We start from the raw sequence: 21,440 nt of genomic DNA, 5'->3' as shown, positions 1-21,440 counted from the left end.
TGAGATGCATTGTTCGCTGATGCAGGTGACATCACTTCGGAGTGAAAGACAGGGAAGAGAGAAAGAAAAAGAGCAGGAGTGAGGTGTTAGGAAACAGAGGGGTGAAGAAGCTAATCCGCACTCTTTAGTGGCATTTGTGGGTCGTGCCTGGGTCAAACACATATTTTAATATTTGGAACTCTTCAACTCTTGAATTGTCGGTATATAATAAAAAAAAAAGGCCCATGGCAATCACTGAAAACTTTCAATGAAGTTAAACAGTAGCTGCAATCATACGGAAAAAAAGAATTTTGTGAAAGTGGATGTCTCTTACAAAATTGCCAGTATTGTGCAACAGTTTTACTGGTGAAAAGTGAGTGAAGGGTTAATAGCCGATTTAGAAAAGAAAAAAAGGGGGGGGGGTGGGGGGGTCGTAGTGGGAGTGCTTGAATATCAGGCTGTGGCCATTTTGGAAAAGAATAAGAAAACACCACACGCACTTTTTCACACGGATCCTGAAACAATACAGAGTGCCCCATTGCCTCATCACCACCCTGTTTTTCACCCCTCTCTTGCTCCATCTCTCTCATCCCCCCTCTCTTCCTCTCTATCCCCCCTCTCCTCTCCCCCTCTCTCTCTCTCCCTCCTCTCTCTCTCTCTCTCCCCCCTCTCTCTCCCCCTCCTCTCTCTCTCTTCCCTCTCTCTCCTCCCTCTCCTCTCTCTCTCTTCCCCCCCTCCCTCTCTCCCTCTCTCCCCCTCCTCCCCCTCTCTCCCTCCTCTCTCTCTCCCTCTCTCTCCCCCTTCCCCAGACTATGCTAAGCTCACTCGCGCGCGGCTCTTGATCTCTGAGTGCAGCCCATGAGTGGGGCTCTTGTCCACACGGAGCCCTTCCCGGCGCGATCCTGATGTCAGATATTTCATGAGCGAGAAAAAAAAAATAAAGCACAATGAAGTCTTTCAGCGCGGCCTAACCTCACCGTGGCGGGTCCAGATCTTACATCGCCCTGCCGCAGCGGCCCGAACTCGTCCCTTTCACCGGTTTCTCAGTAATCCGCGGTGTCCCTCGCGGCCACAAAAACAAAAATCTCTTAAAAAGCATCTCCGTATTAAATCTGCATTAATGGCTTATGTAGCGATTGTCGCCGGCGTGTTTTTTTACGACTGGCGAACAAGGCTACCCTATTCATTCGTTCACGAGTCGGCTGGTGCTCGTCTGCGGAGTTTTGCACAACTGCCCACGGGGCACTAATTCCTGTTCCCGTTGCATCATGGGACAGCGTCGTCAGCCAACAGCCGCCTTACCGGCCGCTAACCGTTTAACGATTTCAACTCCGCTAGCGTTCAGCGGATTCTTGGCGGTGGCGGCGATGAAAAAAAACTGAATGACGTTCGCCGATGGGGCAACATAGCTCAGGAGCTAAGAGCGTTTTTTCTGGCAGTCGGAGGGTTGCCGGTTCGATCCCCCCGCCCTGGGCGTGTCCCTGAGCAAGACACCTAACCCCTAATTGCATGGCAGCCTTTCACCGTTGGTGTGTGTGTGTGTGAATGGGTGAATGAGAGGCATCGATTGTAAAGCGCTTTGGATAAAAGCGCTATATAAATGCAGTCCATTTACCATTTACCGATGGCGTCTGGTCGCCACAGCGATGTAGCGCACGGGGGGGGGTCAGAGGTCGATTGCGGGCCAGCGGCCCGGACGCACATTGTCCGTCCCCCACTGTAAACAACAAAGCAACCCTGCGCGCGATGGGTCCTAAATATAGCCTCGCGCGGTGCCAGGAGATAAGGCCAGTTTCGAGCCCACGTCAGTGCCTGATTTGCATTGACTGTTTCCTTTAGCCTGCCAATCCATTTATACCCCAGCCCCAAATTAGCCCAGGCCAAACAGTGGCAGTATTTAAATGACCCGTGCCCCTGTCCCAACCCACGTCACAGCTGTCCCCTTTCAGGTTGTTTGGCTATGAATATTTTTTTTTTCCCACAAGGGAGAGATGGAAACTGTTCCTCGCGTATATTTATAAGCATGCAAAACATTCGTATATCTGTGTGTTTGATCTTGTGTTTTCGTTTCGGCTGTGTACACTAAGGGACAAAAAAAATGTGGCAATGTAGTGCGATTTGTTTCTTTGACGGATAGCAATACAATGCCCCATTCATGTGGCCAGATCGTGTTGAAAAGAATATTTTCGTCTGCACCATTTTCGGTCTCACCCTTTTAAACCAACAAATTTGAACAGTGGTGTTAGCCCTTCTGACCTCTGATCTTTACCACACTGTCAAATTGAATTTGCCTATTTCACTTTTTCTCACGGGCTCACAACAAAGATGGGCCTTGCTGTGGACATTTCAGTTTTTCAAAACAAATTTTTAGTTACTTTTGGCAGAGAAAAACAACTTGAAATTATGACAGACACTTGCCTACATTTACCAGAAGCAAGCGCATGTACATTTACGCGTGTCGAACAAGATAACCGATCCACATTTGAGGTATTACAGGTAACAAATGTTTTTACGTTTAAATACTCTAAATTCAGGAGAGAGGAATAGTAGACAAAAGAAAATCAGAGGCCAATCAGAGAACAGGCAACCAGGAAGGAGAGAGAGAGGGCCAATTAGGGGACATAATAACAAGGAAACCAAAGGAAACGGCCAATCAGAAGATAGTACTCCAGTGCTTCATGTAGTCCAGTCCAGCATGTGTCCAGTGTATTTTTGAGGTTGAGTTCAGTATTGGGATAACTGCCATACACACACACACACACACACACACACGCACGCACGTACACGCGCACACACACACACACACGCACGCACATACACAAACACACAATACTCCACACACACACACACACACACACACACGCATGTACACGTACACGTGTGCACACACACACACGCACACGCACGCACATACACAAACACACAATACTCCACACACACACACACACACGCACACCCTGCGAACGTCTGAGCTAACTGGCGCACATCCATCATGCACAGCGCCTTCCTGGCCGTCGCTAACCCCTCACCGCTAACCGCCGTTCCTCCCCCCCTCGCAGGCATCTATAACAACCACACCAAGGTGGCCATCAAGAACCTGAAGGTGGGCACCATGTCCCCCAGCGCCTTCCTGGCCGAGGCCAACCTGATGAAGAACCTGCAGCACCCGCGCCTGGTGCGGCTGTACGCCGTGGTCACCCAGGAGCCCATTTACATCGTCACCGAGTTCATGAGCAACGGTGAGCCTCGCCCGCGCGACCTTCGAGCGCGCCTCTGCAAACTGCCCGGGGGGGCGCCCGGGAAGACACCTGGGCGCGCCTGAGCGAACACCTGGGCGTTCCCTTTTGAGAAAACACCTGGGTGTATCTGGGAAACACCCGTGTAACCCCTGGGAAAATACCTGGGGGGGTATCTAGATACACCTGTCCACAGCTGTGTACATCTGGGCACGCCAGTGCACACCTGTGTACACCTGAGAACACCTGTGGACACCTGGGTTTATGGTCCGCCTGTATGGTCAGTGACTGGTCCTTGGTGACCCGGTTTCCAGTGTGGACAGGTGCACACTGTCACTCACCTGCTGGTCATAGTATCCATGTTTTTTTATACTTGTTCCAATGGCAACATTTCCTGCACACCTGACCCCTTTACCTCAGCTACTGGAATAATTCCCTCCACTAATGGTGTAATTACCTGCAGCAGTGACATCAGCACCCGTGCGTGTCCATACCTGTGTTAAAGTTTACCTGAGAGTCGATGCACCCAGCAGAGGTCCTGGAGAATGGGACCTCTGCATGTTCTTACCTGTGTTAAAGTTTACCTGAGAGTCGATGCACCCAGCAGAGGTCCTGGAGAATGGGACCTCTGCATGTTCTTACCTGTGTTAAAGTTTACCTGAGAGTCGATGCACCCAGCAGAGGTCCTGGAGAATGGGACCTCTGCATGTTCTTACCTGTGCTGAAGTTTACCTGAAAGTCGATGCACCCGGCAGAGGTCCTGGAGAATGGGAACTGTGCGTGTCCTTACCTGAGCTAAAGCTTGAGCACCATAGAGGTCTCGGAGAATGGGGCGGGGCGGTAACCCTACCTGTGTGGTCCTCTCGAGCCTCCAGCGTTCACCTAGGGGGCGACATAGCTCAGGAGGTAAGACCGATTGTCTGGCAGTCGGAGGGTTGCCGGTTCAAACCCCGCCCTGGGCGTGTCGAAGTGTCCTTGAGCAAGACACCTAACCCCTAACTGCTCTGGCGAATGAGAGGCATCAATTGTAAAGCGCTATATAAATGCAGTCCATTTACCATTTACCTTCAGAGCCCGTTAGCGCTGTAGCTGCGGGGCAAGTCGCGTCGCCGTTTTCCCAGGCGCCCTATAGAGCGGCTCCGACTCAGAAGGCAGATCCCCGGTTCACCTTTACAGAGACACCAGAGACGGCCCCGGAGGAGAGGAAATCAGCGCGCCTTCGTCGTGAGATCACAAACGCTTCGCGATGAGATCATCGCTTTTCGCGTTCGAACATGCAGGTGCGGTGCTGCCGGAGGACAGCACATTGTACGGTTTTGCAGATTAAATAGAGATTCGGTAATAGTGCAGCTATACACACACGCTGGGGGTTGTCTGGGCGAAGGATCAAAGACGTATCTCCGAAAAAACATTCCAGGGATATTTCTCAATATCACAAAATCAGAAAACACCTCGCTTATCTGTTTGTGATTAGATTTTAAAAATATAAAATGCATTTTTTAAAATAGAAATTGAATAATTTTTTTATATATGTTATTAATATATCCATCCATCCATTATCTATAACCGCTTATTCTGCTCAGGGTCACAGATCTCAGTGTGCATTAGGCGAGAGGCAGGAATACAGGTCGCCAATCTATCGCAGGGCATATGTATATATGGAACGGTAAATGGACTGCATTTATATAGCGCTTTTATCCAAAGCGCTTTACAATTGATGCCTCTCATTCACTGAGTAGTTAGGGGTTAGGTGTCTTGCTCAGGGACACTTCGACACGCCCAGGGCGGGGATCGAACCGGCAACCCTCTGACTGCCAGGCAACCCCTCTTACATCCTGTGCTATGTCGCTCCATATATATATATATATATATATATATATATATATAATCCAAAAAAACCCCCATATTCTATTCACGGACATCCTGCACTTGAACATTTGAACCTTTCTTCTTTGATGGTGGCATACAGTTGGACGGGTGGTGGGAGGGTGTTTTTAAGTGGGAAAAGCTCAGCGTATATTCCCCATCGTTTCCCTGGTAACTTCCCGTGCCTTTGCCAAAGGGGAAGCCCCGCCCAGGTCTGAGAGTGGTGTAAAACAGGCCCATATTACTCACCGAGAAGTCTTCAGGCCTGCGGAGAACCCCCCCCCCCAAATTACCTCTCTGAAGGCGGCAGGAAGCGAGGGATGAAGAGAGGAGAGGAGAGGAGAGGCAGGCGGTTAGACTGTCGCTCGGTCTCGACCAGTAAAAAGACAGACGGCCCTCTGTAAAAAAAAAAAGACAAAAAAAACAAAAAACAACAACAAATAAAATAGACCTGAGTTAACCCATGACCATTGTTCATGTAGAAGAAGCCTGCCGCACATTACGGCACGGGGCGACGCTTTTCGGCACGCGCGTCCGTTACCGTGGTTACCACGTAACAGGTGCTGAAAGCCCCACCCCTTTCCCCACAGCTATAGGTGGGAGTCGATGTGCATCAGTCAGTGGGGATGAGTGTCGTTTAGGTTTCGCCAGTACTGATGCTAAAGCAATAATTTCAAACCGGTGCCTGAACCGATATCTTTAAAATGAAGAGCAAATGACGACATTAACGGACGTTGTTTTTATTGAAAAGGCAAACAACTCAATTAATTTGTTTTATTTATTTGTTTAAATTATACTTTATGCTTTATGGTCATTTATAGCGGTTTGCTTTTAGCATTGACCGAGTTCCTGCCGTCTCTGAGTCGACAGAGTGAGTGTAACGCTAGCTAGCGAGGGCACGTGGCATCGTAACGAGGTCCCCGAAATCTGGCCTCGAGGTTCGGCCCAGTTGGTAGCGGTCACATGGGGAACCGGTGCCATGGCGATCCTGTGTTTTGGCAACCAACCCTAGTTGTCAGATTCTGAAACTTTTTCAACCTCAAAGCAGTGCGATGGCCCTTTAAAGGTTTACTGGGAAAAAATAGGACCACAATGCATTGCATCCAAACCATACCGTTAGTCACTGTATTGTGATTGTTATTGTTATTGTAATTCCTAAGGGTCCGAGCATTCAGGAGCTGTCCAGTAAGCAAATGGGGGGGTGGGGTGGGGTGGGGGGAGGGGGGGGCTTTGTGTGTGCTGTAAGAGGAGTACTTACGGGTAGTAGTTTAAAAAAAAAAACACGCTTTGTTTGGGCACTTTCGCGTGCGTGCGGACAGACGCGGTGGTGTTTGTCGTTATTGGCGGGAAGGTGGCCTCCGTGTTCTCCCCCGCCCGCTGGTCCAAGTCTTTCATCCCGCCCGTGGAAACAGCAGTGGCGGCTGACCCCTGACCCCGGTGTGGATAAAAGCGGGGGGGAGTAGCTCCCTCACTTCCTGCGCAGAACTGTCCCGCTCTCCTCCGCTCACTTCCTGTGCGCCCCTGTTTGTTCCTCTCCGTGGAGGACGCACGATAGGAGGATCCCCCTCTTAGTCCAAATATAGACCCCCTTCCCCACCCCCCGCAGGGTGACCCCAGGGCTACGGCTCGCCTCCACGAGTGTAAATCATACATGAGCCGTCTCCCTCTCTCCCTCCCTCATTCCTTCTCTCTGTCCCTCTCTCTCTCTCTCCCTCCCTCATTCCTTCTCTCTCTCTCCCTCTCTCATTCCTTCTCTCTCTGTCTCCCTCTCCCTCTCCCTCCCCCTTTCCTTCTTTCTTCTCTCTCTCCCTCTCTCCCTCCCTCATTCCTCTCTCTTCTCTCTCTCTCTCCCTCTCTCATTCCTTCTCTCTCTCTCCCTCTCTCCCTCCCTCATTCCTTCTCTCTCTCTCTCCCTCCCCTTTCCTTCTTTCTGTCTCTCTCTCAGTCTCTCCCTCCCTCATTCCTTCTCTCTCTCTCTCCCTCTCTCCCTCCCTCATTCCTTCTCTCTCTGTCTCTCTCTCCCTCTCTCCCTCCCTCATTCCTTCTCTTTGTCTCTATCTCTCCATGTATCTCTGTCGTTTCCTTATCTTCATTCATTATCTAATTCGCTCCCGGTCAGGGTTAGGTTGAGGCCGGGGGGGGGAATTAGGATTGGAACTCATCCCAGTGTGCGTTGGGTGAGAGGCAGGAACACACCCGCGACAGGTAGCCAATCCATCGCAGAGTGCGTTAACTACCTACCGACTGAAGTGACAACATCTTAAACACGCCTGTTGTCATTTTCGAAATGACTGCATAAAAATACACGATGCAAACGTGTTGGCGCGACTAAACTGAAGTGTTTTCTTTTGTAAGTAATAAAGTAAGGCTGTGATACGATGATTGATTTACACGACTTATTTGTTTTTTCGCAGGGAGTTTGGTGGACTTTCTCAAGACGAGCATGGGGGCCAGCCTGACCATAAACACCCTGATAGACATGGCATCTCAGGCAAGGCCCAAACTCCGTGTGAATCAGTCTTCCGGTCTTACTTTTCATGAGTCTGTGTGTCTGAGTGTCTGTCTGTCAGTTTATCTGTGTTTCTGTTAGTGTGTCCTGCCTGTCTGTGTCTGTCTGTCTGTGATTCTCTTCTTCTGTCAGGTTTCTGTCTGTCTGTTTATGATTTTCTCCTTCAGTCAGGTTGCCTGTCTGTTAGTGCACTTGTCTGTCTGTCTGTGATTCTCTCCCTCAGTCAGGTTTCCTGTCTGTAAGTGTACTTGTCTGTCTGTCTGTGATTCTCGCCTTCAGTCAGTTTGCCTGTCTGTTAGTGTACTTGTCTGTCTGTCTATGTGTGTGTCAGTCTGTCTGCTTGTGCGTGACTGTTGCCAGTTATTCTGCATGGGCCCCAGTGGTAGCAGATGGGCGATGACTCATCGCGGTGGCTCCTCCCACCAGAGGAGATGGAGGTGGAAGGACAGGAAGTTGAACTGGCAGAGAAGAACAATGCGGCCTCTCTGCGTCTAATGTGGCGTACAGCCTGATCTCCGTCACCGCGGCAACAATGAAGACCTGTCCCGGAGAAAGAATGAGCGAGGGAGAGAGAGAGAGGGAGAGAGGGAAAGGGAGAGGGAGAGAGAGGGAGAGAGAGAGGGAGAGAGCGGAGAGAGAAGGGAGAGGGAGAGAGGGAGGGAGAGAGGGAGGGAGAGAGAGAGACAGTGAAACACAGGACGTGCGGGGAGGCGGGGGTGATCTTGAACAAAGACGTCTAGACACGTAAAGTCCAAAAGCAAACACAACCCCGGCTCCATGGCGACTTGTTCACATGACAACCTCACGGGGGCACGAGGTGCGCACGAGGCGTGCGAGTGCGATGGCTTAGCGTGCTCAAAGCGTCCGTCTGCGGAAAGAAAGGAGAGAGTCCGTCCATTCAGACGAGGAGCCAGTCCAGTTTTACAGGAAAAGCGCCAGTCGGACCGCAAGGCGATACGTCGGGCGAAATTTCACTCGGACGCGGCGGCTGACGACAACGGTGGCGTCGTTTCCGCGCACGTCCGTTAGATTTCGCCCTGACGGGGACGCGTGCGCCTTCCCAGCATGCAAAGCGGTTCCCGCTTTTCTCGAGTGGCGCGTTCGGCTGAACTTTTTAAGCCGACGTGGGAAGTCCAGGGTTCAGAAACTAAGAAGTCCCGCCGCGTGCGCTCCTTCCACCCGCGAACTCCAGCCAGCGGATTTCACTCATCACTCATTCGCCTCCTGGCTGCAGAGTAACGCACTGATGAGCAAATACAGGTGACTGAGGCGTACTGTTTACTTCCTGGACCTGGGTTTTTCACCTCTGCTTGTAAGGGTCATTGCGGGGTCACGGGCGGGGGGGGGGGGGGGGGGGGGTGGTGCAGTTTTATTTTGTTTTATCAGCGCGTTATTATTAATGGTGGCGACGGCCAGCTTTCAGGAGCAGGAAGTGAGCCGGGACAATGGCAGGCCCTGATTGCTATCGAGGTGAGATTGAAGAGCGCAGAGGTGCAACGGCGGCTTCCTCTTCCTGGACGCCCCCCGACGCGCGCGCACGCTATGCGGCGGCCGTCGGGACAGGGACACGCACAGGGTCCCGCGTGGGGCGGGGAGGGGTGGCGGTGCAGAGGTGCTAAACCGGGCACGCCACCCTTGCTGTGCTGCCAATGTATCGTTTTTGGCAAAATGGCACCACTTTTCCTAAGTGCATAGAAGAAGTGGCAGCACCTAAACATAAAATGGTTCACCAGCTCTCACAGATGAGTGGAAGAAGGCCGTCTTTTATTCTCTGAACAGTGTAGGATTCTCTAGTATTCCACTCCAAGTGTAGCAGGATTTTTTATTTATTTGATTGATTATTTGATCCGGGTCTGCTGTGAAAGGAGCCCCCTTTTTAGTTCCGCTGGCGATTTTTGGGTTGTTAAAATGGCCAGTGGACCGCTCTTCTCGCCACGCTGATGAGCACGGGTAGTGGCAGGGGGGCAAACGAAATGCAAAACCCTAAAAAAGGGGGGTGTGGCCATGTCTCAGTCATCACATCACCTGGGATGACTCCACCTGCTCCTCCCTACTGCCCCGCCCACTGTCCCTTTACCTGTACACCTGGCCCCGCCCACTGTCCCTTTACCTGTACACCTGGCCCCGCCCACTGTCCCTTTACCTGTAGGACAAGGGGCCCAGGCACCCCAGAGAACTGGTTCGAAAGGAAACACCATCACAGGGTTAAACCTATGCTCCGTCTGCCGCAGAGGAATGTGGAGGTGTCGTGAGGTATTTGTGTCTGAGCGTTCTGAATGAAAGGAGGTTTCTTCGTGAGAGATTTTGTGCCCTTGTGCTGCGCTTTTGACCGGCAGCCAGCTGTACAGTCGTCACAGTAACACTAAATACTTCCTTCTTGGAAGCAGGAGTGTCCGCATACATACACGTGTGCATATGTCTGCGTGTGCGTGTATCTCTGTGCGAGAGAGACAGAAAGAGAAAAAAATGTGTGTTGTGCGTGCGAGTGTGAGAGAAATAAAGCGCCTGTTTGTGTGAGTGCATATGCGTATGTGTGTGTGTGCGCGTATGTGTGTGTGCGTGTATGTGTGCGTATGTGTGTGTGTCCGTGTGTGTGTGTGTGTGTGTGCGTATGTGTGTGTGTGTGTGTGTGTGGTGTGTGTGTGTGTGTGTGTGCGCGTATGTGTGTGTGTGTGTGTGTGTGTGTGTGTGTGTGTGCGCGTGTGGATGTGTGTGTGTATGTCTGTGATTGGACCAATAGCGCAGAGGTACTGTCTTCATCTGCTGTTGCATCAAACATCAACACAAACCACAGGGCAGTGAAGGGGGCATTTCTCCATTATCTGCCCCAGGCGCATCAGTAAGACTCTGTGGGGCATTCCCTGCATGTGGAAACAGGTACTGCGATGTGACAGCTCAGCAGCTAGCTGCCTGCTCTTTTCCTGCTGCGTCGCCCTCTGTGCAGATACGCCCATACAGATAATTACTCACGTTGGGCCTCATTCACGAAAACATGCGTACGATCTCATTTGATCGTAAACTGCGTAAGGACTGAACTGTAAGAACGTTTCCGAAAACATCGGCATTCATCATTTTTTTCCTATCTGTATTTGTTCGTGGCTGTTTCCTTAGGCTAATCACATGAAAAGGATTGCGCATAAAGTTTCCAAGCAGCCATCATCTCATAGTTCTGAGATATGTGCCTGCACCTGTGTCATGAGTCTAAATTTGTTTGTTTTCGTAAGAACATTTCCAAGAACAAAACTAAGAATAATTTAAGAAACGTTTTTGTGAATGAGGCCCCAATGAGTGTGAGATGAGTGAGCGAGAGAGTGAATGAGAGCGAATGATGAGTGAATGAGTGAGGGGATGGATGCGTGTGTGAGTGTGAATGAGCAGAGTCTGCGAATGAGCCAGCAAGTGTACATGTAGGACGGAGTGTAGCACAGTGGGTAAGGAACTGGGCTTGTAACCAAAAGGTCGCAGGTTCGATTCCCGGGTAGGACACTGCCGTTGTACCCTTGAGCAAGGTACTTAACCGAAATTGCTTCAGTATATATCCAGCTGTATAAATGGATGCTGTGTAAAAGTTGTGTAAGTTGTGTAAGTGGAGAAGAGCGTCTGCTAAATTCCTGTAATGTAATGTAATGTAACATGGGAATGACCTCATCGCTCTGCCGCTATCAGGGCCAAAAGAGGACTTTTGACTGTTTTTCCGTAAAAAAATACACACGGCTGGATTCCGCGATGTTCGGCTGTGTCACCGTAAAACCCCTGTGACATCATCGCTCTCCCACTTAACTGGAAGTTACCCGTATGGGAGCGGGCGACACAGCGTGCGGTCACGTTGCAGACTCAGACACAAAGAGACGAGCCGGAGGAGGGCCCACGGGCCAGTGACTAAGACTATAGACGAGGAGGGCGACTGAATCACATTATGAGTGTGCGCGTACGTGTGTGTGTGTGTGTGTGTGTGCGTGTGTCTTAATATGATCAGGGCTAGTAGTGTCAGTGGAACTTTGCAGCTGATAAGATCATGAATGTGCAAAAAAAAAGTGTTTCATAATTTTTTTTTTTTTACAAAATAGAAAATACCTGTCAAATGCAATCAAAATGGAGGTTGCATTGAAGGTGGCACAGAATCATATGCCCCACAGTTAATGCACTGGGACAGTGACACAGTTTTTATTGTTTTGGCTCTGTACTCCAGGACATTGGGTTTGAAATGAAACAACAAATATGAGGTTAAAGCATAAACTGTTGACTTTAATTGGAGGGTATTACAGGTGACCCTTGAAGGAATTGCAGGCCATTTTATACACAGTCCAATGAGACAACCAGTATTACATATGAGAACACATGTGCAGATACTGTGCTTGTTTCGATTACGTGTATTCGAACTGCTGCCGATCCTGAATAATCACATGACCTCCACGCACACAAATCGACCAATCATAGAGGCCTGCGGAATATTGCTGTCCTGTTACCGTGGACGCTGTTTCCGGGAGCTCACTATGAGGGAGAGTTGTGCTGTTGGCGGTTTGGCGGTGTTGGGGAACTCTCTGATTCTGGGGGGTTCTACCAGCCCTGAACCAAATCGCTGGGTTCTGAAACGGACTGGTGATGGCTGACTTTCGGATTGGGGGGCGGGGGGGGAGGGGGGGTAACAGGTCTGGCGGTGTTGGGGAACGCTCTGATTCTACCCCTTAAGGCTGTAGATCTGATGGCGTCCGTTCCTGATATTCGTGAGAACGAGGCGGTACAGGAGCCTGTTGGCAAAATGGCAGCAGCCCACATCAAATTACCTCCCCCCCACCCAACACCTGCGGTATCTCTGTCTTTTCCTTGACAGCTCTCACGTTGTTTCGTTTGTTCTTTTTTTTTTTTTTTACCAAACCCAGATATGTTTTCCCTCTCATTTTGGTTGGTTGGGTAGATGTGAGAGGTATAATTTCAAACCAGGGAGCGCACCAGAAAACTTTTGTTTGTGCAAAATGTCTTAAGTCGGTTGTTAGCAGCTGGAGAGAAAGTAATCAGCATCCGATTTTCAGGAAGTGTATATATATATAAACTGTTAAAGACAAACAGAAGTAATTGTAATTGTGAAAACGATTTAATCTGTGGAGCTCAAGGAGGCCTTTGTGACTTTATATAATACTGGGCATTTGCCCTGAGAAAACAAAGAATGTTGCAAAATATTTTTTAAATCCATGCCCCCGAAAAACTGGCTGAGCTTCAGACTGGGCGACGCCCAGCTCAGCTCGCGGTCCGAGATAAGAGGCAGAGGTCCCGCAGAACAATGCCCAAAAAGTGTCCTCCTGAGCTGGAAACGGCCCAGCTGGACAGCGGCTGTCGGAAAGCAGTCTGACATCAGTCATAAATCCAGGAGCCAGAGTCTGGAACGGGATCAGGCAAAACTGGGTGGAGCGGCAGGTGGGGGGGTGCGGGGTGGTGACGGGGGTGGCGGGGGGGTTGACCTCTGGAAATGAGGCACTCCCAGGTCAGGTCTGACCCTCCCAAACATCTCTGTCCCTATCTTTCTCTCTCTCTCTCTCTCTCTCAGTCTCGCTTTCCCTTTCCTTCAGTCTCATTCTCTCCATCTTTATTTTTCTCTTGCACTTTTAACTTCGCTCATACACACTCAGACACTCACTCACTCACTCACTCTCTAACCCTCTCTTTCATACATGCACTCTTTCTCACACACTCTATTTCTTTTGCACACACACACACACACATGCACGCACACACAGAGAGAATCTCACATAGACACACACTCTCTCGAATGTACCAAGACTTCCCCTTTGTTTCTTTCTCTCCCTTATCATCCCTCCGTACGTCTCCCTAACCGTCTCTTACCCCTCTGCTGCTCCCCCTACAGGTGGCCGAGGGCATGGCGTTCATTGAGCAGAAGAACTACATCCACCGGGACCTGCGGGCGGCCAACATCCTGGTGTCTGAGGACCTCATCTGCAAGATTGCCGACTTCGGCCTCGCCCGCCTCATCGAGGACAACGAGTACACGGCCAGAGAAGGTATCAAAAACTACCCCCCCCCACCCCACCTCACCCCCAACCCCTGACATGACGAGGCCATTTTAGCCAATGCTGCCAGCTTTACATTACTTTACTTTACACCTGGCAGATGCTCTTATTCACAGTGAGGAACATTACATTACTTTACACCTGGCAGACGCTCTTACCCACAGCGAAGAACATTACATTACTTTACACCTGGCAGACGCTCTTACCCACAGTGAAGAACATTACATTACTTTACACCAGGCAGACCCTCTTACCCACAGTGAAGAACATTACATTACATTACACCAGGCAGACCCTCTTACCCACAGCGAAGAACATTACATTACTTTACACCAGGCAGACGCTCTTACCCACAGTGAAGAACATTACATTACTTTACACCAGGCAGACCCTCTTACCCACAGTGAAGAACATTACATTACATTACACCAGGCAGACCCTCTTACCCACAGTGAAGAACATTACATTGCATTACATTACACCTGGCAGACGCTCTTACCCACAGTGAAGAACATTACATTACTTTACACCTGGCAGACGCTCTTATCCACAGTGAAGAACATTACATTACTTTACACCAGGCAGACGCTCTTACCCACAGTGAAGAGCATTACATTACTTTACACCTGGCAGACGCTCTTACCCACAGTGAAGAACATTACATTACTTTACACCAGGCAGACGCTCTTACCCACAGTGAAGAACATTACATTACATTACACCAGGCAGACGCTCTTACCCACAGTGAAGAACATTACATTACATTACACCAGGCAGACGCTCTTACCCACAGTGAAGAACATTACATTACTTTACACCTGGCAGACGCTCTTACCCACAGTGAAGAACATTACATTACTTTACACCAGGCAGACCCTCTTACCCACAGTGAAGAACATTACATTACATTACAGCAGGCAGACGCTCTTACCCACAGTGAAGAGCATTACATTACATTACAGCAGGCAGACGCTCTTACCCACAGTGAAGAACATTACATTACTTTACACCTGGCAGATGCTCTCATCCACAGTGAAAAAGAGTAGTGGAGAAAATCAGCGAACCCCTCAAGAATACAAACATGCGATATCATCAGTAAGGCACAGAGGCCTATTTATTATCAACGAGTACAATGTTAACCTAACAAAAGCGTGCGTTTTAACAAAAGAAAATATCGGTATACAGATCATTTTTACAGAGCTATAACTATAACATAAATCGAAAGGAAGAACCAAAGACAAAGAGAGAAAAAGAGAGGGATATCTAAAGGGGGTCAGGGGAGCCATGGTGCAGTGTGAAGAGATGAGTCTTCAGTTGGAAGATGGGCAGGGTGGGCATTTAGTAGGAAGCTCATTCCACCACCAGGTGGTGGGGTGGGGAGGGGGCAGAATGGATAGGACAAGTGACCTGGAAGTGCAGGTATTTTGGGAGGAGGGGGGGGTGCCAGAATGGAGGGGCCGGTTAGGTGCGTAGGATCGGATGCATTAAATCATGCTTCATCAAGGTGCACCTTAACACGGCTGCCATGGGCCTTGGAAAATCTCGGAAAAACTTCTTTTTTAATCCTGGAAAGCTCTGGAAAAGGATCAAATGTCCCTCTGATTTCGAAATATATGCATCTACATCAGAGCTGCTCAATCCTGTTCCTGGAGATCTACCGTCCTGTAGGTTTTCATTTCAACCCATTTGGCGAACCTGATTCTGCTCACTAGCAGCTCATGAAGATCTCTAGCTGTTGAATTCGATATGCTTTGTTAGATGTTGGAATGAAAACCTACAGGAAGTTAGATTTCCAGGAACAGGGTTTGGTAGCCCTGATCTAAATGAATTACATAATAATGTTTCTTCTAGCTTTTTCCTTTAAGGGGCAGTAAAATATAGACATCTGTATTGTTAAATTTGTATCTTAGTGTAATTTTTGGCTAAGCTTGCAATGGCATTGTGATCGTTATTGCTAAAATATCAGCTGACTGGCTTGCACATCCAAAACTAATTGGTAATCAGTCTGACAATGAAATCCCTTTTCAAAGTAATTTGACTCTTGTATCAATAAAAAAAAACTTCAAAGCATTTTTCTTCAAAACATTCATCCCTAACACATCATTTGAAAGTTGCAGAAAATATGATTTTGTTTGAAACCCTAATCATTGTGTTTATGAATAGGATTTGAGATTACTTTACTGGGTTATAATTCTATTGCAGAAACAGGACTCAAGTGGATCAAAGATATAAATCCTACTCATTCCGTTGACCCACTTGTTCTAATCAAAATGTGTCAATTTGGGTCAGTCCGACATTCTCCTGACCAATCAGAAAGCAGTCTCTTGTGCAAGCATTCACAATGAGTCACTTGAACTTTATTCATTGTCCAGTGTTGGGATGTAGTTTAACAACATATTGTTACGCTGGTAGTTTAATTCCATTTTCGACAGTTTGCTAGTAGTTCAACAATAATCAAATCCGTGTAATGTTTGTAGTAATCTTTTTTTTTTGTCATTTTGAGGTGTAGATAACTACTAATTATTTTTAGCCCTAATTTCTTTTTCCAAACCCCTTTTAATCAAACAGCAGCTGCTCTTCCTTTTCCCTGTAATCCTGATTAGTAAGAAGCACTCCGCTCCACTGTAGTTGTCAACGGACAACTGCCAATTGTTCCTCGCAGCTGGTCCTTCCCATTGTGTAAAAAGACACCATTGCTCACACGCATGTCTTGCTTGGGGAACATGATAATAATCATTTTTTGATCATTTTTTTTTTTTTACAAAGTAGTTTGAACAACATTTTTTTGAGCAACTGTAGTTTCGCATGCTACATTTCTCCTTAGGGCAGCTTCGCTGCAGCTCAACCACTTTCACTGCGAAGCCATCGGCAGTGAAGATTCCACTTTCAGAGTAGTTTCCATGACGATGTTTGTGTGCCAAGTTTGTTGGAACGTCAATCATTTTCACTGCCTACATTTACCAGAAAGGGAAAGACAGGAACAGAGATGCACGGTTTTTCAGTCAAAGCAAGAAGAAACGTTCTTTAGATATTGTCATATGTGGCGGCACGTTCCTTTGGCGTGCCCGGCAGAATACGACCAATCGGAAGGTGAGAACGGGACCGAGGCACGCGCAGGTAACACCGCATAAAGAGCTGGTGGAAAGAGAGCACCTTTTTTTTCCGATACATTACCTGTAAAGCGCCCTTCGTCAAACAGGCGAGAACGTGGCTGGGGGCTGGGCTGCCGCAGAGCAGGCCTTGTCTCAGTGCAGTGACAAAAAAGGGGGCCTCGTACTTCATAAGAGGGGGAGATCTCAGTATGACCCCCCCCACCCCCGCCCACGCCACCCCTCCCAACCCGTCGCCCGGGACGTCTGTAACGAGGCCGTGTGAGACGACGCGCACTCAAATCAGTCCGGAGCGCCCCCCAGAGAGCAAACAGGAAGTGAGGTCGAGCGCCGCTCTCCCAGGGCAGAGCCATGTGGCTCAGTTTCCGCTGTCGCCTATGCGTTGCCTATGAGGCGCTGCGCGTGTGAGCGGCTCATGTGCCGGGAAGTGAGATGCTGTGTGAACTGAGGGCCTTCGTGCGCTGCACAGGTCCCAGGTGGTCTGAAGCTACAGGAAGTCGTTTATGCAACGCGACTCCCCGCAGTCAGCTCGCAGCCAGCGTCCTAACCACAGACATACATGCACTCACGCACACGTGCATATGCACACACATGTACATACACACACACACACACACACACACAAACATGTACATGCATACACACACACACACACACACACACACACAACAGTAAGCTACACACTACACACACGCACACGTACATACACACACAACAACATGTACATGCATACACACACACACACACACACACATGTACATGCATACACACACACACACACGCACACGTACATACACACACACACACAAACATGTACATGCATACACACACACACACACGACACACACACACACACACAAACATGTACATGCATACACACACACGCACACGTACATACACACACACACACAAACATGTACATGCATACACACACACACACGTACATACACACACACACACAAACATGTACATGCACATACACACACACACACAAACATGTACATGCATACACACACACGCACAAACATGTACATGCATACACACACACACATGCATACGCACATGCATGAGCACACATGTACATACACACACACACACAAACATGTACATGCATATGCACATGCATAAGTACACACATACACACATGCACACATGCACACACACACACACACACACACATGCATACGCACACAGTAGTTATATGTCTTAAGGGACAGAACATCAGTAATGGTTTTCATGCTCAAATGACATCTTTTGACCATTGCATGTTTTTATTTCTCAAGTTCCTTTTCCTGCAGCGCCATCTAGTGTTCATTTTGGCTTTCAAATTAGACCACGAGATAAAAAAGTTACATTAGTGCTCCTCACGTGAAGTATTGTTAACAACGCTGTAATTGGTACATTCGCTCAGAACAATAGAAGAAAATATATTCATTGTTTATGCAGAAATATCTTCACAAAACGCCATTTTCACCATTTTTAGAGAAGAATGCAGATATTTGATATTCATTATTTAACAATCTCTGGGGCAATTGTATCAATGGATCATTCATGGATTTGAAATCTGTAGCAAATGTATGCTACAAATTTTTAATGGCTCTACCAGGTTCAGGCAACATTAGTTACAATTACATATTTGTAATTGTACATATTAATCTCTTTTCCTTCTGTGTTCTCTCCTCTCCTCTCCCTCCTCTCCTCCTCTTCTCCCTCTCCCCCCCTCTCTCTCCTCTCTTCCCTCTCCTCCCCCTCTCTCTCCCCCTCTTCTCTTCTTCTCTCTCTCTCCCCCTCTCTCTCTCTTCTCTCCCCCTCTCTCTCTCTCTCTCTCCCCCCCTCTCTCTCTCTCTCTTCTCTCTCTCTTCCCCCTCTCTCTCTCTCTCTCTCTCTCCCCCTCTCTCTCCTCTCTCTCTCCCTCTCTCTCTTCTCTCTCTCTCTCTCTCTCCCCTCCCTCTCTCTCTCTCTCCCCTCTCTCTCCCCCTCTCTCTCTTTCTCTCTCTCTCTCTCTCCCTCTCTCTCCCCTCTTCCCTCTCTCTCTCCCCTCCTCTCTCTCCCCCTCTCTCTCCCCCCTCTCTCTCTCTCTCTCTCTCTCCTCCTCTCTCTCTCTCTCTCTCCCTCAGGTGCCAAATTCCCCATTAAATGGACGGCCCCGGAGGCCATAAACTACGGCACCTTCTCCATCAAGTCGGACGTCTGGTCTTTCGGCATCCTCCTGACGGAGACGGTGACCTACGGCCGAATCCCCTACCCAGGTACCTCCCGATCGTCCTGCGCCCCCCGCACACGCGCCGTGTTCCGCACACCGAGCCCCCCTCCACCCCCCGTCAAACATCTGGCATCTCACGTGTACGTTATGTCGTCCCGTTATGTTGATTTTACGCATCGTGCTTATTTTTAAAGCTCCAGACTGTGTCTGCGCACACCTTGTGTAAATGTGCAACTCCTTAGCTGCGCCCAATTTGGCCAGAAAGTAAAGTTTTCATTAGACGCACGTCAGATAAGTGTTTGAAATATTTCAACTCCTCTGATGCTGCATAGATTTTTTAAAAAAAGAAAGAAAAAAAAAGACCAGAACCTACAGTCTGGGGTGCCACCAGGGATTTTGGGCCCCATGAAAAGATCCCACACTGGGGATCCCAGAAAATCCTACATTCTAATATTTTATCAGAGAATCGTCCTGACCCCCTCTTTCTGTGCCCCTGGTCAAGTGAAGAAGAATGTTGTTCTGAGTATTGGTGAAAACAAATGCTTGCCTTTAACCTGCTGCCACCTAAAGGGTTAAAGCATTTCAAATTAAGAGTCCCTTTCCCCCTGCTTTTAATCTGTGAAAAGCTCATTTCCGACTTTTGGGCTCCGCCAGGGATGACAAACCCGGAGGTGATCCAGAACCTGGAGCGGGGGTACCGCATGCCCAAGCCGGAGAACTGCCCGGACGAGCTGTACAGCATCATGAACCTGTGCTGGCAGGAGGCTCCCGAAAACAGGCCCACCTTCGAGTACCTGAGGAGCGTCCTGGAGGACTTCTTCACTGCCACAGAACAGCAGTACCAGACCCAGCCCTGCTGATGGCTCAGAACCAGGGGAACTTTACACACATGCACACACACACATGCATACGCACACACACATACACACACACATACACACACATGCACTAACACACACACACACACACATACGCATGTACACACACATGCACGCACACTCACATACATACAAAAACACATGCATACGCACACACACCTACACACACGCACATACACACACATACACACGCATGTACACACACATGCACGCACACTCACATACATACACACACACACACACATACACATCCACACAAACACACACACACATACACACCCATACAGACACACATACACACGCACGCACACACACACATGCAAGCACACAGACACACACACACACACACACACACAAAGGCCATCCCATGCAAACATGCTATGGACATGCTACTATCAAACATACCGCTCACACTCTGAGAGAACTGAAACGTAGTACGAGATGCCATCTCACAGTTTTTCCTCACACGGTCAGTCTCCTCTCTGAGCTGGATTTCGTGCTGTCTTTCCCCCCGTTTTCCAGCTTGTTTAAAGAAGATTATCTCCCTGTATCTAATGTAAAGGTTTGATTCTTTGTGTGTCCTACTCTGATGCGTAAAAACAGAAGGGCCTTTCGTAAGAGGTAGCACGGTTCAGTGAGGCTGTATGGGTGATAGATAGATGATAGACGGGTGAAGAGATTTAAACCGCAGATTGATCTCTGGTTGCAGCCTCACCTACATAAATGGGAAATACTGTGTGTACTCAAGCACTGTTAACCTTTATGGGGTATATTTTTTCTTTTTTTTTTTACAATAGTATTAGTAGGTGAGCTGCAAATAAAAAAAAACTGAAAGTGTCAACTGTGGAGTGCGTGGGTTGACAATCAATCCTCTTTAAACTCTTGGAAGCTCTTCTAAATACACCTGCCATCCTTTGTAACTTTATTCCTAAAAAAATATATATATTATGGTAGTGATTCTGGTATGCTATGTTTGAATAAATATAAAGTACTTGTTTTGTGCTTGTAAGAATAATAGGATTGGTACTAATTTCATATTTTAATGTGTTCTTGTCATGTGTTTTTGTTTCCTTTGCTTTTTTTGCTGTAAGTGTATGTGTATTGAAAACTGAGTACAGAAATAAACACCATGTACTGTGTAATTCAGTGATGTGTGTCCGTGTGGTGGCTGGACACGATTTGAGTCATGTGACCGACTATGAGTGACTGTTCTGAGATAAGCACCAAGCGACAACTCAAATCTTTCTGCCATGCTAGGTAAGTTAGCGATTTCGGACCTGGAGGTATAGAGGTGGGGGGCGGGTGTGGGGTGGGGAAGGGAGAGGTAGCGAACATGGGCCCAGTTGGACAAGGGGGGGGGTTCACTAACTACCATGAACACATTGCCCCTTTGTTTGTTCAGGTCTGCTATGGGTCAAGTCCACGCAGCAATACCATTGGCTCCTCAGGTTAAAAAACTAACAACACAAAAAAACGAAGAAAAAAAACAAGGACCACATTTAAAGGAAATGATCATATCCTTGTTCTGGCTCTAAGGGAATGACATCTTTTTTTTTAAAAAAAAAAACATTTTTAAAAATGTTGTTACTGGTGCTCATATGCTCTGCTATCCTGGGAAACAGTTGGATGTGGTAGG

The 21,440-nt window shown here is 48.4% G+C and overlaps 1 protein-coding gene across 1 annotated transcript in view; it reads left to right on the top strand.

Moving 5' to 3' along the window:
* lck (LCK proto-oncogene, Src family tyrosine kinase) overlaps nt 1–20,950 on the top strand; it is a 36,940-nt gene extending 15,990 nt beyond the window's left edge. The window contains exons 9-13 of the mRNA XM_064302542.1: nt 3,039–3,218; nt 7,496–7,572; nt 13,451–13,604; nt 18,841–18,972; nt 19,581–20,950. Coding sequence (XP_064158612.1) covers nt 3,039–3,218; nt 7,496–7,572; nt 13,451–13,604; nt 18,841–18,972; nt 19,581–19,786 — 749 coding nt within the window. The 3' untranslated portion in view covers nt 19,787–20,950. The remainder of the gene's footprint in view (nt 1–3,038; nt 3,219–7,495; nt 7,573–13,450; nt 13,605–18,840; nt 18,973–19,580) is intronic.
* Nucleotides 20,951–21,440: the final 490 nt, after the last annotated feature.

This window comes from Anguilla rostrata, chromosome 1 (genome assembly GCF_018555375.3).
Source record: "Anguilla rostrata isolate EN2019 chromosome 1, ASM1855537v3, whole genome shotgun sequence".
NCBI lineage: Eukaryota > Metazoa > Chordata > Actinopteri > Anguilliformes > Anguillidae > Anguilla > Anguilla rostrata.
The sequence above is the reverse complement of the archived record's forward strand: the minus strand, read 5'-3'. Positions and strand labels throughout refer to the sequence as shown.